The sequence below is a fragment of the Pituophis catenifer genome, unplaced genomic scaffold (genome assembly GCF_029215685.1).
Source record: "Pituophis catenifer annectens isolate HBS135680 unplaced genomic scaffold, rPitCat1.0.hap2 SCAF_2, whole genome shotgun sequence".
NCBI classification, from domain to species: domain Eukaryota; kingdom Metazoa; phylum Chordata; class Lepidosauria; order Squamata; family Colubridae; genus Pituophis; species Pituophis catenifer.
The window spans coordinates 16049554-16066008 of NW_027256882.1; the positions used below are offsets into that span (position 1 = coordinate 16049554).

The following is a 16455-nucleotide window of genomic DNA, read 5'->3' on the forward strand; positions in this document are numbered from 1 at the left end:
GCAGCAGTCACAGAGGAGGCAGTAATGGTGGCGTACCTGGGGGAGGGGGTTGGTGTGGCGGCGGCGACAGGCAGTGGCGGCTAATGCCAATCAGCTGTTCCAGGCAGCAGAGATTGCTGCCGCCATTCGCCGCTGCGGCCTATCGCTGCCGCCGCACCAACCTCCTCCTCCCAGGTATGGGAAACCGCTGCGGCCTGGTCTGTGACGCAATATTCGCTCTATAAGACACACAGACATTTCCACCTACTTTTTTTGGGGGTGGCGGGGAAAGTGCATCTTATCATCTTATGGAGCAAAAAAATATTGTAGTTTTCAAGATACTGCCTTAAAAAAAGAAGACTTTTTAGGAGTTTAGCATTTCTACGGTTTGCCCCGTGTGAATTCTCTGATGAGAAATGAGATTTATCCTCTGACTGAAACCCTTCCCACAATCCAAGCATTGAAACGGCCTCTCTCCTGTGTGGATCCTTTTATGGGTTCTCAGATTGGCCTTTGTGATGAAGCCCTTGCCGCACTCCGCGCAGTGAAAGGGCCTCTCCCCGGTGTGAGTCCGCTGATGCGTGTTCAGGTTAGTCCGCGTGATGAAACCCTTGCCGCATTCCGAGCACGAGTGCGGTTTCTCTCCCCTGTGGATCTTTTTGTGCGTAAGCAGCTCGGAGCTGTGAGCGAAGCATTTCCCGTACTCCGGGCATTCGTAGGGTTTTTCCCCCGTGTGGACTCGGTAGTGAGAAGTCAGGGAGCTGCTCACCGTGAACCTCCTTCCGCACTCTGAGCATTGATAGGGTCTCTCCCCCGTATGGGTCCTCCGATGTATTCTGAGATGCGTGTTGGAACTGAAGGACTTCCCGCATTCCGGGCATCTGTAGGGTTTCTCCCCCGTGTGAATCCTTTCGTGGGAATTTAAGTTTGCCTTGGAGCTGAAAGACTTCCCGCACTCCAAGCATTTATAGGGCCTTTCCCCCGTGTGAGTTCGCTCATGGATGCTGAGTTCTGTGTTACAAGCAAACCACTTCCCGCACTCTAAGCATTTATGGGGTTTCTCCCTAGTGTGGCTTCTTTTGTGAATGACCAGGCCCGTGTTGCAAAGGAAGCTTTTCCCACACTCCACACAGGTGTAGGGAACCCCTTGGGCATGCGCCCTCTGATGCCTGCTGAGGTGTGGCTTTGAACTGAAATCCTTCCCGCATTCCAGGCATCGATGTGGTCCATCCTGCACGTGGGTTCTCCGATGCCTCGTCAGCTGCGAGTTCGAAACAAAGCTCTTGGAGCACTCCATGCATTTGTACGGTCTCTCCCCCGTGTGAGTTCGTCGATGCGTGGTCAGATGCGACTTCGAAGTGAAGCGCTTCCCGCAAGCTGCGCATTTGTACGGTCTCTCGCCCGTGTGAGTTCTCTGGTGGGCGTTCAGGTGGGTTTTGGAGCCGAAGCACTTTCCACAGTCCACGCACTCATAGGGCCTCTCCCCCGTGTGGGTCCTCTGATGTATGGCGAGGTTGCCGTTCCGACTGAAGCACTTTCCGCATGCGAAGCATTGATAGGGTCTCTTCCCTACGTGAGTTACTTGATGGCTGTTTAGTTCCGCCTTCTGACGGAAGCCATTTCCACAAATTAAGCATTTGTATGTTTGATTGGTCGGCGGTTCCCTGTCAGCCTCGATTTCTCTTTTATCACCTTCTGAAAGGCAAAGAAACAAAATCATGGGAAGTATTACTACCACTTTATAAAGCCTTAGTAAGGCCATACCTGGAATACTGCATCCTGTTTATTTTATTTTATTTTTTTATTTTTTTATTTTTTTATTTATTTATTTATTTATTTATTTATTTATTTATTTATTTATTTATTTATTTATTTATTTATTTATTTATTTTGATTTATATGCCGCCCTTCTCCGGAGACTCAGGGCGGCTTACAATGTGCTCAGCAATAGCCTTCATCCTTTTGTATATTTATACAAAGTCAGCTTATTGCCCCCACAACTGGGTCCTCATTTAACCTACCTTAGAAAGGATGGAAGGCTGAGTCAACCTTGAGCCTTGGCGAGATTCGAACCTGCAGTAATTGCAGACAGCTGGTCTTAATAACCAGCTTAATAACAGGGTGCCTTAGACCACTGTACTACCAAGGCTACTATAAATTATTTCAAATTTATATACCGCACCTTCTCCCGAGGGACTCAGGGCGGTGTACAGCCAGCTAAAAACATACAATACAATCATTAAAAACAATTAAAAGGATATATATTAATTTGGCCCCAATTTAAAATGACAAACCAGTTAAAAATGTTTTTAAAAAATGGTATGTTAAGCCAGCCCGGCTTGCTGGAAAAAGAAAGTTTTAAGGGCACGGCGGAAGGCACCGAGGTCTTGAATTCTCCTTATCCCTGGGGGCAGCTGATTCCAGAGGGTTTAGGCCACCACATTACAAAAAAGATGTTTGAGACTTTGGAAAAAGTGCAGGGAAGAGCAATTAAGATGATTAAAAGACCTGGGGACTAAAACATATGAAGAACGGCTGCAGGAACTGGATATGGCTAGCGAAAAGAAGGACTAGGGGTGGCATGATAGCAATATTCCAATATTTAAGGGGCTCCCACAAAGAAGAGGGGGTTCAAAGCTATTCTCCAAAGAAAATTATTGTGACTTTGGTCACTAAATGAACTGCTGTAAGTTGAGGACCACCTACAGTTTTATTGTGGGGTGTATGTATGCAGATAATATTCAGCAAAAATGGTTTTTGAAGAGCTAAACAGGGCTTATGATCTGCGAGGTACAATTCCTCAAGTTACGCCCATTTCCAAAACAGCTGGTCTGGTCTTTCAGGAAACCTATATGAAAATGCTGGAGCAGGGGGTTAAATTGCAAAGGATTCTGAAGAACCTAGTCCCTAGGATGACTAACCTAAACCTGAATTAGATCTTGGTACTTACGTTTCACTGTAAGAGGTGTAAGAAACCTTGTTTTTTACTTTAATTCTAGTCTTTAGAAGAGCCACTTGGTAACTATGGGGAACCCAAGGTCTTTAATCAACAAGACATTTTATAGCTATCCACACTGGATTAATCACACTGTAATACTCCATTTTGTATTGTGCTGCTTCAGATGCTGCTGGTTTGTTACATTTGTTACATTAGAGTTTTATAATCTTGCAACCAATGGGGAACCAAAACGAATTGTTAGAGATATTTAGTAATGAAAATAACAGAATAGAATACAAGAATGGTATTGGTGTGATGTGGTGTGGAGTAGAGAATAGAATAGAATAGAATAGAATAGAATAGAATAGAATAGAATAGAATAGAATAGAATAGAATTAGAATATGTCAGAATATTCATGGCTGGGAAGACATGGTAACAAGGTCAGCCAATGAATAGGCATAGCAACTAAATCAGCCATTTGGGAGCTGAGACAGACTGGAGCCAGGGCGTGTCTTAGTCTGCAGCTTCTGATTCTGTGCAGAGAATTGAAACTGAAACTAGTGTGTGTGTTAAGCTCTCTTCTGTATTCTGTGTGTGTGTGTGTGAACATGGCTGCTGATCTGAGCTGAAGAATCAACTGTTGGTATTGTAAATATACTTTATGTGTTATTATGAAAATAAAGAAGTTAATGAATCCTGCTGCATCAGTTTATCTGTACGTGCTTCTGGATTTGATTTTTGCAAGAAACTCTGACAGAATAGAAATAGAATAGAATAAGAAATAGAATAGATTAAGAATTAAAAATAAGAATAGAATTCTTTATTCTACGATTGGACACACAAGGAATTTGTGTCTTTTCATGAATAGCTAAATGAGATGAAGGATCTGAAGGGGTGAACTGCTGCTCATAGGTAAACAACCAAAAATGTCTATTGGCATCTGTTTCTGGGGAAAGTAGCTGCCTTACCAAGAGTTGTCAAAATCCCACTGATTTCCTCCATGACTTCTCTGTACAGCACCTTCTGGTCAGGCTCCAGCAGTGCCCACTCGTGCTCAGTGAAATGCACGGCCACGTCCTCCAAGGTGGAGAGCCTCTGAAAGAAGGACAATATGTTTCCTAACAGAGAGGAGGAGGAGGGGATGGGGGAGGTGGAGGAGGAGGAGGGGGTGGTGGAGGAGGAGACCTTCCTTGCTCAGAGATTCCTACTCTTTAGATGCAAAGCCAACTGGGTTTTAACTTCAGGATTTTCACATACTTGAATGATCATTACAGCCTAACTTGCAGATGCTTTGGTAGAAGCAATACAGAAAAAAGATTCATTCACACTCAGCGAGGCCAACAGGATGAAGGTTGAGTCACAGAAAATCATTGATCTGGGGGTCTTTACCCTCTCTCTCTCTCTCTCTCTCTCTCTCTCTCTCTCTCTCTCTCTCTCTCCCCTTTCTTTCTCTCTCTCTCTCTTTCCTCTCTCTCTCTCTCTCTCTCTCTCTTTCTCAAAGAGGACTCCCCTTAACCAAAGGATTATCTTTAAAGGATCTACTGGTTTTGTTAGCACCACCAACTCTTTTTCCAATTTGGAAATTCATTTCTTTACACCTATATTAGAGCTAACATGATGGAGCGGAGATGAAATTTAGGACACTGGTGACACCGTTAACAAGGAATCAAGTTAACTTTGATTAAACAATACCAAACACATCACCAACAAATCTAAGTCTTTCAATCGATCCAGAGACTCTTTGTTATCCTTAACATCCCTTAAAGCCATAGTGGCGCAGTGGTTAGAATGGAGTCTTGCAAGGCTCTAACTCTGCCCAGTCTGCAGTTCGATCCTGACTGGCTCAAGGTTGATTCAGCCTTCCATCCTTCTGAGGTCAATAAAATGAGGACCCAGATTGTTGGGGGCAATAGGCTGACTCTGTAAATTGCTTGGAGAGGGCTATAAAGCACTGTGAAGCTGTATATAAGTCTAAGTGCTCTTGCTATTCAATATATAATTATAAACCTGCCATTCTGACAAAGGGAGATTTTCCTAGAGCTCGGAGTCTGAGATTTCCCCCAGACCTTCCTCTCCTCAGTTTTCCTCTCCCTGCGAGTTATAAACTGACAATTCTAATGACAGTTCTAATTTCTAATCACCACAGTCCCCAGCATGTTATTCCTCTTTATCTGTCCTACCCAATCCAGTTGTACATCAGCTCTTTTCTCTCCATGGAAAAGGACAAGAGGCTGAGGAGACATTTCCAGCATCGCTCGATTTGCCTATGAGAGAATGAAGAAACCCAGGTTACTCATTGCCTGCCTTATTTTAGGACTAAGCACTGTCAACAGACTAAGCACTGTAATTTAACACCAGCTGTCTGCAATTAAAGTAAGATCGAATCTTGCCAGGCTCAAGGTTGACTCAGCCTTCCATCCTTTCTAAGGTAGGTGAAATGAGGACCCAGTTTGTGGGGGCAATAAGCTGACTTTGTATAAATATACAAAAGTATGAAGGCTATTGCTTAAGGCTATTGCTCCTGAGTCTCCGGAGAAGAACGGCATATAAATCAAATCAAATCAAATCAAATCAAATCAAATCAAATCAAATCAAATCATCAAATCAAATCAAATCAAATCAAATCAAATCAAATCAAAATAAATAAATAAATAAAAACACTGCTTAGGGGGGGCCAAAAGCCCTACTAAGCAGGTATATACAAAAGTATGAAGGCTACTGCTTAACGCATTGTAAGTCGCCCTGAGTCTCCGGAGAAGGTGGCATATAAATCAAATTAATAAATAAAATAATAAATAAATAAAATAATAAATAAATAAAATAATAAATAAATAAATAAATAAATAAATACATACATACATACATACACACACACACACACACACATACATACATACATACATACATACAATTTCAGATCGGTCGCTGTCCACTCTCTTCTTAAAAGCTTCCAGGGATGGAGCATCCACCACTTCTGTAGGCAAGCCAGTTCTACTGATTGATTGATTGATTGATGGATTGATTGTCAGAAAATAGATCTTTCGCAGAAAGGACAGCTTCTTCCTTATAAGGAGATCCCACCCACACCCACACCCCCAGCAAAAAGTAACCATCATCCCCAAACAAGATCGGGTGCCATGCCAGCCGCAGAGCCAACCGGGATCCATACAGATACACATCTGGGGGGGGGAGGGTTTGCACGCGTGTACCCAGGACCCTTCCCACGTGCAAAGGCACAACACGCATCTATCAGAGAGCCACAAGTGTTCCCGCTTTGCTTGTCTCCCATCAGCGCCTGGAGAAACCCCGGAGGAAAGGCTGGGGGTACCTGAGAGCGCTCGCGGGTGGGGCAAATGTCCGGAGACGGAGTCGGAGTCTCCCTCCGGGGCTCCCCGCCCCGCGAACCCCTGGGTACCAGCAGAGGAGACGGAAGGCAAGAGCGGCCCGTCCCGACCCCGGAAGAGCAGCAGGCAAACTGGAAGGGTCTCTAGCCGCTCTAGCGGTTCACGTCTGTGGTGCCGTTAACCCTTTCCGAGCCGAGCATTCGAAGCCCCCGCCGAGCTAAGCCTAGTTTAAGGCATCATCGAAGCAAAGTCTCGGATCGTATTTAAATTTAAAGGCGGGTCCATCATTCAATTTTTATTTTTTTAAGGAGGCGCAGCTTTCCGTGCATTTATTCTCAGCTTTGATCGCTTGCTCTCGCTTGCAAATTTGATGACTTTGATTATTTTGAAACAAGCGCAGAGAAGAGCAACTAAGGCGGCTAAAGGCCTGGAGACTGAAACCGGTGGTGGGTTTCAACACTTTTTTACTACCAGTTTGGTGGGAGTGGCAGGGGAAGGATACTATAAAATCTCCATTCCCACCCCACTCCAGGGGAAGGATACTGCAAAATCTCCATTCCCACTCCACTCCAGGGGAAGGATGCTGCAAAATCTCCATTCCCACTCCAGGGGAAGGATACTGTAAAATCTCCATTCCCACCCCACTCCAGGGGAAGGATACTATAAAATCTCCATTCCCTCCCCAATCCAGGGGAAGGATATTGCAAAATCTCTATTCCCTCCCCAATCCCGGGGAGGAATACTGCAAAATCTCCATTCCCTCCGCAATCCCGGGGAAGGATACTGTAAAATCTCCATTCCCTCCCCACTCCAGGAGAAGGATACTGTAAAATCTCCATTCCCACCCACTCCAGGAGAAGGATACTGCAAAATCTCCATTCCCTCCCCAATCCAGGGGAAGGATACTGCAAAATCTCCATTCCTTCCCCAATCTAGGGGAAGGATACTGCAAAATCCCCATTTCCTCAAGATCAGTTGGGATTTGGGAGGCAGAGAATAGATGGAGGTGGGGCCAGTCAGAATTTCTGCTACCGGTTCTCCAGAACTGGTCAGAACCTGCTGAAACCCAACTCTGACTAAAACCTATGAAGAATGGTCTCAAGAATTGGGAATGCCCAGTCTAGAGAAAAGAAGGAGTAAGGGGGACATGATAGCAGTATTACAATATCTCAGGGTCTGCCACAAAGAGGAGGGGTGGGGGTGTTATGGAAGGAAGGAATTAAGAGACATCCCTTTGGGCAGACAGAGTCAGCTTTATTATTGCAATAAGGTTCAGACAAGTATTGCTACCTAAAGAGTCTGAGCAAAATATAAAATGGAGACCTCAGTCTTTATACATTTTCAAACAAAGGATTCTGTTAACTCAGCAATTCATATGGTCATATACATTTGTCATTTTTAATTGACACTTCCTAATGTCTGTTTCATTTTATTCTCTGCCAACATTCATAATTCTTCTTGTAGATTACTGAAGCATAGATTCAAATTATCTCTTGTTGATACAACAATATGGTCATCCTTGTCTCTCTGACCTTTAAAGTGTAAATCACCCAAAATGCTTGTATCTCTGACAACTGAGGGGCCTCTCCTCACTGGTTCTACATCAAAGAAGGAATGTGTCTGCCTTTTATTTCAACTGGATACATTTGCAAGCACAATTTCTCTTCTACAATACTATGAACAAAGAGGGCCCTTCAGTGATCATCTAGCTGGACCCGCTTTTCCTACTTTAGGGGGGTCAACTTATTTTCCAAAGCACCTGAAGGCAGGACAAGAAACAATGGATGGAAACAAATCAAGGAGAGAAGCAACCTGGAATTAAGGAGAAATTTCCTAACAGTGAGAACAATTAACCAGTGAAACAGCTTGCCACCAGAAGTTGTGAATTCTCCAACACTGGAGTTTTTTAAGAAGAGATTGGATAACTATTTGTTTGAAGTAGTATATAGGGTGACCTGCTTGAGCAGAGGGCTGGATTAGAAGACCTCCAAAATCCCTTCCACTCTGATTGATTAAGTCGTTGTCTACTCTTAGAGGCCACATAGATTTGCAAATTTATAGTATTAACCAGTGGTGAAATTCATTTTTTTTTAAACTACCGGTTCTGTGGGCGTGGTGTGGCTTGGTGGCCATGGCAGGGGAAGGATACTGCAAAATCTCCATTTCCACCCCACTCTAGGTGAAGGATACTGTAAAATCCCCATTCCCTCCCCACTCCTGGGGGAAGGATATCAAAACAAAATCTCCATTCCCACCCCACTCTGGGACCAGCCAGAGGTGGTATTTGCCAGTTCTCTGAACTACTCAAAATTTCCGCTACCGGTTCTCTGAACTACTCAAAATTTCCGTTACCAGTTCTTCAGAACCTGCTGGATTTCACCCCTGGTAATAACCTCACATTACAAAATCTCCAAGCAATGCATAAATGTGTATACAAACACAAAGGCACATAATGGGGGGAAAAAGAAGGACATTTTGGCTACAATGTTTTCATTTTTCCAAAGGGAAAGAATTGGAGATGTAAATTCTCTTTTAAGGGCATTGTCCACTATTCTCAGGGCACTATTCTCTATGGTACTTGTTGTGACCTAGGCTTCCTGATAAAGTAAAAAGCACACAATTAGTCCGAAAACCCCCTTTTTTAATTTTGACGTCTGTGAATTCCTTTCATTCACAGCACGTGTTGAATCACCAAGAGTTTATAAATAGTCCAACAGAAGTCTGCCATAATCCTTCGGAGAAGGCTGGTAAACACCCACCTTTATCTTCTTTGAACACGCTGCCAAAGACCTAATTGGCAATTATCTTGTCCACCATTAAAAACCATCTTTCCAAGCAGTCTCCATGTTTCCAGTCTCTTTCTTCCTCACTTGGAACTGAATCCAGATGGACATTTCTTCCAACACCATCCATTGGTGATAATTAACTGAAGTTGATAATTAACTGAAAGACTAAAATGCAGTCTTCAGATTCATGTTAAAGAATGCTCTGGGGCTAGATAATCTTTCTGTCAAACAGCCCTCATTCAACCAGTTCACTAATCAGGATGGTATGAAGCCATTTGTGAATTTTTTTTCCGCGATCAAGATATTTTACATCAATAGCATCCCAGCTATTAACTAAACTTGTTACGTCACCTTAATCCCAACGTTTTGCAGATTCCTTCATAAAGCATCAGAAAATTTATGGTGATATAATCGATGTCTAAAGGGACACGGTTGCTCAGTGGCTAAGATGCTGAGCTTGCTGATCAAAAGGTTGGAAGTTCAGCGGTTCAAATCCCTAGTACCGTGTAACGGGGTGAGCTCCCATTACTTGTCCCAGCTTCTACCAACCTAGCAGTTCGAAAGCATGTAAAAATGCAAGTAGAAAAATAGGGACCACCTTTGGTGGGAAGGTAACAGTGTTCCGTGCGCCTTTGGCATTTAGTCATGCTGGCCACATGACCATGGAGACATATTCGGACAGCGCTGGCTCTTCAGCTTTGAAAGGGAGATGAGCACCGCCAACTAGAGTCGGGAACGACTAGCACATATGTGCAATGGGAACCTTTACCTTTAATAAATGTCTGTGCCTGCCTTTGTCTCTTCTCCACACAAGAGGGCACAATTCTTGATGAATCATGGCAAATATCGAATGGCCTTCTCTCAGGTTTCAGATGCAGACATGATTTCAGAAACTATCTGAGGTGGGGAACGATGGCCCCTTTGTGACTTGTGGACTTCAGCTCCCAGAATTCCTGAGCCAACATGGATGGCTCAGGAATTCTGGGAGTTGAAATCCACAAGTCATAAAAGGTCATCGTTCCCCCACCCCTGAACTATCTGATTGGAACACATTTCTCTTCCTTGAAGCAGGAAAGTGCCAACTACCACAACTTTGTATTATCCTATTGTAGGAAGTTAGCACCCACCCCTTTCCTGGAAGAGTGAAATATTTTAGGAAATATGAAAAAGGCAGAATATTATATTTCCCTGGATGAGAAATGGAGAAGCATATTTTACAGACAAAGCAGCTCCCATCTTCCTGCCCCCCACCCTTTGTCAATGGGCCATTAAGGCTTGGGCCAGTCTATTTTACATAACAAAGATCTACCTCCTTCAGGCAGAGCCATAGTAGGAATTGCCAAAGATCCAACAAAGATAGGATTAGCCCTCTACACAAGAGCAGCAGAAACTCACCACATGTGACCTAGGAAGCACATGTGACCATCAGCCAGCAAGACCCCCACCCCCTGGGAGTCTGACAACCAATCAGAGTGCTCTTTCTGGGCCCCAGGAAGTTCAAAGCCAGAGAGAGCATAAAACCTGAAAAACTCGCTGTATCTGCCCTTTTCTGTTCAAGAACTCAAGCCATGTGATCCTGTCCACCATTAAACCATCTTTCCAAGCAGTCTCCATGTTTCCAGTGTCCTTTTCCCCACTTGGAGCAGAACCTAGAAGGATGTTTCTTCCAACACTAGGAACCTAATTACAAATACGAATAATGCAGTTCTTTTTCTGTTGCATATATATGGCTATTGACTTTGTTTTCCTAATGCCACGTATACAATACTACAATGTGCATTTTTATAATTCAGCATTTCACAAATAACTTTTCATCATACTGATTTTCATCACAAAACAGTGAGCTGAGCCCAACCTTTCATCAAGAGCCACTGTAGTTTATTTACAGTAATGAACTTCAAAAGCTTTTTCTGTGTTTCTTGCTTTTATTCTAAGACGTTTTCCCTGGATCAGAAATCAATTTCATCTCCCCATCTTCCAAGCATCGGCTTGAAAATCTATCACGTTTCAGTAATTTTATATTGCAATGAATCTCAATCAACATTCCACGAGCATTAATGTAATATCTCTGTAGGGTTCTTTGAGGCCTACTCAATATGTCTTACTAAAATTCTTCCCCAGCTTGCTTTCTAAAGGCTGACATTAAGGATCAACCTCTTTGCACATCCCATTTTTTAATGTCCTCTGTGTGATTTCTTTAAAGTATGCAGATACATCTGTGATGACTCTGCAGGCCACTTCCCCAGATGCCTCTTTAGATGTTAGTTTGGAAGAGGATGAGCCAGTCCCAGGCATGTCAGGTGGCTCTGAGGCGGGGATGGGGGGTGGAGGGCGCTGCGAATCCAAGTGAGTTGGACTGGTCGATGGGAGAGCAACTGGCTGAGAGTGATTGGCTGAGGCATTGCTCCAGCAGAGCCCTAAGGCTTCAGGTGGGAAAGCATGCAACTGCAGCCAGTCAGTGATGAGGAAGAGGAACTGCCTTCTGTACCTGATCCCAGAAAAAGCAGGGTAGAGAAAAGCCAGAGCAATGAAGGTCAGACGGACTACTTGTGAGGAGGTAGCCTTGTCCCTCTTGATGGGCTGCACCGGAAGCTGGCTATTTAACACAGCAGACTGATGGAGACGATGCTCAGAATGTGTTCATTTATTTTTATTTATTTTATTTATTTATTTATTTGATTTGTATACCGCCCTACTCCCGAAGGACTCAGGGCGGTGAACAGCCAACAATAAAATACATAAATACACAAAATTTAAAAACCCGATAAAATCAAATTAAACTTTTTGGCCCAGACAAATTAAAATACCCCAATAATTTAAAAACAGATTAAAATTTACATATTTAAAAAGGGAAGAGATCAGGCCAAGCCCGCTTGATGGAATAAAAAGGTCTTCACAGCACGGCGGAAGGAGCGCAGATCCGGGATCCTCCGTATCTCCGGGGGGAGCTCATTCCAGATGGTAGGTGCCCCCACAGAGAAGGCTCTCCCCCTAGGGGCCGCCAGTCGACACTGTTTGGCTGACGGCACCCGGAGGAGTCCCTCTCTATGAGAGTGTACTGGCCGGTGGGAGGCTATTGGTGGTAGTAGGCGGTCCCGTAAATAACCAGGCCCTAAGCCATGGAGCGCTTTAAAGGTGGTAACCAAAACCTTGAAGTGCACCCGGAAGACCACCGGGAGCCAGTGTAGCTTGCGCAGGAGAGGTGTTACATGGGAGCGCCATGTCGCTCCCATTACCACCCGCGTGGCCGCACTCTGCGCCAGTTGGAGCCTCCGGGTGCTCCTCAAGGGGAGCCCCATGTAGAGAGCATTACAATAGTCCAGGCGGGAGGTGACGAGGGCATGAGTGACCGTGCGTAACGTGCGTAAATTTCCTAGCTGCATGGTCATTGGGATTCTATTTTGCTTTGGACTGATGCCCTGCCTTGACTTTGGATTGTGCCTTGTGGACTCTGGACTCTTCTTACTTCATGAACCCTCTTGTATTGCAGATTTTATTTGCCTGGTGGATTTACCTTGTTTGGGAACTTTCTTCCCCACCCCCAAAGATTTTTATTTTTATGGACCAGCAAGCATACAATACATAATCAAACAGTTCAATTCTCACTGGCTCAGGATTGACTCAGCCTTCCATCCTTCCAAGGTTGGTTAAATGAGGACCCAGATTGTTGGGGGCAATATGCTGACTCTGTACACCTGTTAGAGAGGGGCTGTAAAGCAATGTGAAGTGGTATATAAGTCTAAGTGCTATTGCTATAATCTGAAGTTGGAAAGGATTTCTACCACCATGTAGCTAAGGTGAGATCACACCTTGATTCTGTTGCAGGTAGAGAGTACCCTGGACCAGAATCTTGCCACTTACTCATGAGATAGTTTGATGGGGTGAAGGACTCTGTAGCTCAGGGATTCATCCCTCTTTCTAATCATTCATGTTGGGCAAAGAGAAATTAAAGTTCACCTAGGAAGGATCTAAAAGGGCATCAATGTTTGATTTACTATCTGCTGAATCTACAGGGAAAGGTCTAGGTAATACACAATTCATTGTATTAGTACCATATGTCTTGGAATCAGTCTCCGAGACCATAACAAGCATTCATTCACAGTCACATAATTTTCTATGGATTTGATTGGAAAGAGGAAATGTGAAATTATATTTATTAAAAACTGTCCTTTTCTTTCTTTTTTAAAAAAAGTTTTTTATTTTAAACACATTAAAAACACATTAAAAATCAAACATATACATACAACAAAAAATAACACAAAAAAGAAAAATATCACTTTTCAGCTATACACAGCGGTCTGCTCTTTCTATACATCAATATGTCGAGACCCCATGCTCGACAATCTGACGATGGGATCTTTCCTGTAGAAGCGGAAGTACCGAGCAGGGGGGGTGGTGGGGTGTGATTCGGGATGTCAGTTCTGAGCACGATCTGGTGACGGTGGGTGTGAGAAGGAGTAGGCGGGCGGTCACAATGCGGCCGAGATAGGATGCTGAACAGCTGCTGCGCGTTGCCGTTCCTAATTGCTGGGGCGCGCCAGCAGAGAGGAGCCCGGAAATACGGCTAATGGGCGTGCTTATTTAACCTGCGCTGAGTGGCGGTGACGCCCAACGCCGACTTTGTATTATCTTTACCTGAACTCAGCAAGCGTTTGCAGCACCTCCGGACGCTGAATAAACTGTTTCCTGCCTTAACGAGCCTTGACTGCAGCGTGGTTTATTACCGACCTCGGGTGTGAAGCGAGAGAGCTGAGAGAAAGTCGGCGTTGCCCCCCCCTTTTTCACCGTGAGTAACGCCGAGAGCGAAGGGATGGCGGAGGGAGCGGATGCCGGGGCGGCGATTCCCGAGGGACTGGAGGACGACAACGCCGTGTTGCAGGCGGAGGAACCGAGCCCCAAAGACCTTCCAGTGGTTAGAGCGAAGGAGAGGAAGCTTCAACCCGCCGAAGGTGCCGTTGAGACCCAGGACTCGACCGAGACGCAGCGGCTGAAGGGCTCGGCAGGAGAGTGGTGGCAGAGCTCCGCTCTCGTGGGCTCTGGCACCTATAAAGCCCCAAACCCCGGGGGTTACTCGGGGGAGTCTTCCTTCCGTGGCTGGAGGGAGAGGAAATGGCTAGAAGACGAAGAATGGGATGAGAGTCAGTCTACTGGCCTTGGAGCATCCACTCTGGATATCTTAAGGGAAAAATTCGGGGAAGGGAGTTTCAGAGATGCAGCGTCCTGGCAGCCCTGGATGGGAACGGAAGTCCCTGACTCGTGGCAGAGAGGAGGAGGGGGTCGGGAGTCCCGCTTCCATTTAGCAAGCCCAAAGTTGCGGGTAGAACGGAGGGAAGGCAGCAGAGGCCAGCCAATGGGACAGTCCCGACCCAGGGGTTCTTCAGTAAGCGAGCCGCCCCGCGACACTACCCACGAACGGCAGCCAAGGGTGGCAAGGAGGGGGATGGACCAGAGTGGTGCTGGAGGACAGCCTCGGTCAGGGGCACCGGTGCAGGACAGTGGAGCCAGCAGCCATCTCCCCCCCATGATGTTGCCACCCGGAATGTGGCCACAGCAACTTCCCGCTGTGTGGGGTCCTCCCCCTATACAGGCTACGTTTGACGGGAGCCCTGATAGGGTCTCTATCTTCCTAAGCCAGGTGCTCAGTCACACGGATCTCTATGGCCATCTGTATCCCTCTCAGTGGGCTGTAATTATGGCCATAACCGCAGTTCTCCAGGGGGAGGCTGCTAATTGGGTTGCAGACTTACATAGCGAACATGCTAGGGAACTGGCCGACGTGGGGCTGTTTTTAGAGGTGCTGCGGGGACGTTTTGAAGACAGCGCCAGAGTCCAGGTCACCGAGGGGGAATTATTGGCGCTGCGACAGAGAGGCCGGCCGGCCAAAGAATACGTGAAGGACTTCCGGACGCTGGCAGGAAGACTTAGGTCTTGGCCCGAACGGTTACTAGTACACCAGTTTCGATCTGGCCTGGACAGGGAGGTGAAACAAGCCTGCGTATACCGTGGGTTACCCCCAAAACTGTCCGAATGGTTTAAGGCCGCAGTGGAGTTAGAGGTTGGACTACGGGAGTTTCGGGGGCGCGTGGGCCAACAACCCCAACGATTTGTACCAACCGGACCGAAACCAAAGGAGTATGGGGTGAGCCCCGCGCCCGGCAGACCAACAGCAGGCGGAGGACGAGGGGCTTTCCGTTGCTTCCGGTGCAACCAACTAGGACACCGGGCTGCCGAGTGTCCCATACCCCCCTTGCAAGCTTCACCAGCACGCACCCCACCGTCTGGAGCCAAGGTGCGGGAAAGGGCACGGTCAACATCAGAACGAACATCCACGTCCACACCGATGCCCGCTAGCTGTTCCCGATCCACGTTAACCGGTGTGCAGAGCCCTTCGGGGGAAGGGGCTTTGCCAACGGTAACGGATGGCAGCGATGACAGTGGACCAGAGGACCCTATGGTAAGCGGTCCTATACGTCCGTTTGTAATACCAGTGGTGCTACGCAATATACGCACTCTAAAGGGGGTTCCACAGGGAGCGCTCATAGATTCGGGGTGTACTCGTTGTCTTATCCGCAGTACAGTTGCGGATCGTTTGGGACTACAACGGGTGAAACTAAAGACCCCTATCCGTTTTGAACAGATGGATGGGTCATTGTTAGGAGGTTTACCGGCCTCTCACGTTACAGAGGCCGTCTACTTGGAGATCGGGGAACACACGGAGCGGATCCGGTTTATTGTAGTCGACCGGATGGTCGAGTCGATTATCCTGGGCCTTGCATGGTTGGATAAGTGGCGTCCCACTATATGGTGGGAGGGAGGTTACCGGAAGCTGCAGATCAGTTTAGGGCCAGACCCAATTCCCGAACCCCAATCACAGGTCCAGCAGTGTCATGGATTAGGACATGCTGGGTCAGGATATCCGGATGTATATAAAGATTTAGCAGCTGCATTCGACGAACGTGAGTGTGAGACGCTGCCGCCTCACAGAGTGACAGACTGTGCCATAGAGCTGATACCGGGGGCGAAGTTTCCTAAACCGCGTATGTACGCCATGACAAAACCAGAGTTAGAAGAGCTGCGGCGTTACATTGATAAAAACCTAGCTAGGGGGTTTATCCAGCCCAGTCGGGCGCGTATGGCAGCCCCGGTTCTGTTTCGCGAAAAGAAAGACGGTGGTCTCCGTCTCTGTGTTGACTTCAGGGGCCTGAATGCTGTTTGTGTCGAACACCTTTACCCTTTGCCGTTGATGAAGGATTTATTAGCCACACTGGCGACTGGGAAGGTGTTCACGAAACTGGATTTACGGGAAGCTTACTACAGAATAAGAATAAGAGCAGGAGATGAGTGGAAAACAACTTTCAATTGCCCGTTAGGAAGCTATAAGTTCCGTGTCATGCCTTTTGGGTTGCA

At 46.2% G+C, this 16455-nt stretch overlaps 1 protein-coding gene across 1 annotated transcript; it reads right to left on the reverse strand.

The window, feature by feature from the left end:
• LOC139311792 (zinc finger protein 345-like) lies at positions 1-6310 on the reverse strand. The gene is made up of 5 exons (XM_070936306.1): positions 6247-6310; positions 5828-5912; positions 5099-5182; positions 3887-4013; positions 1-1674 (listed from the first exon to the last, which is right to left on the reverse strand). Exons 3-5 carry the CDS (start codon positions 5168-5170, stop codon positions 344-346), a joined length of 1530 nt encoding a protein of 509 aa, XP_070792407.1. The 5' UTR covers positions 5171-5182; positions 5828-5912; positions 6247-6310; the 3' UTR covers positions 1-343.
• Positions 6311-16455: the final 10145 nt, after the last annotated feature.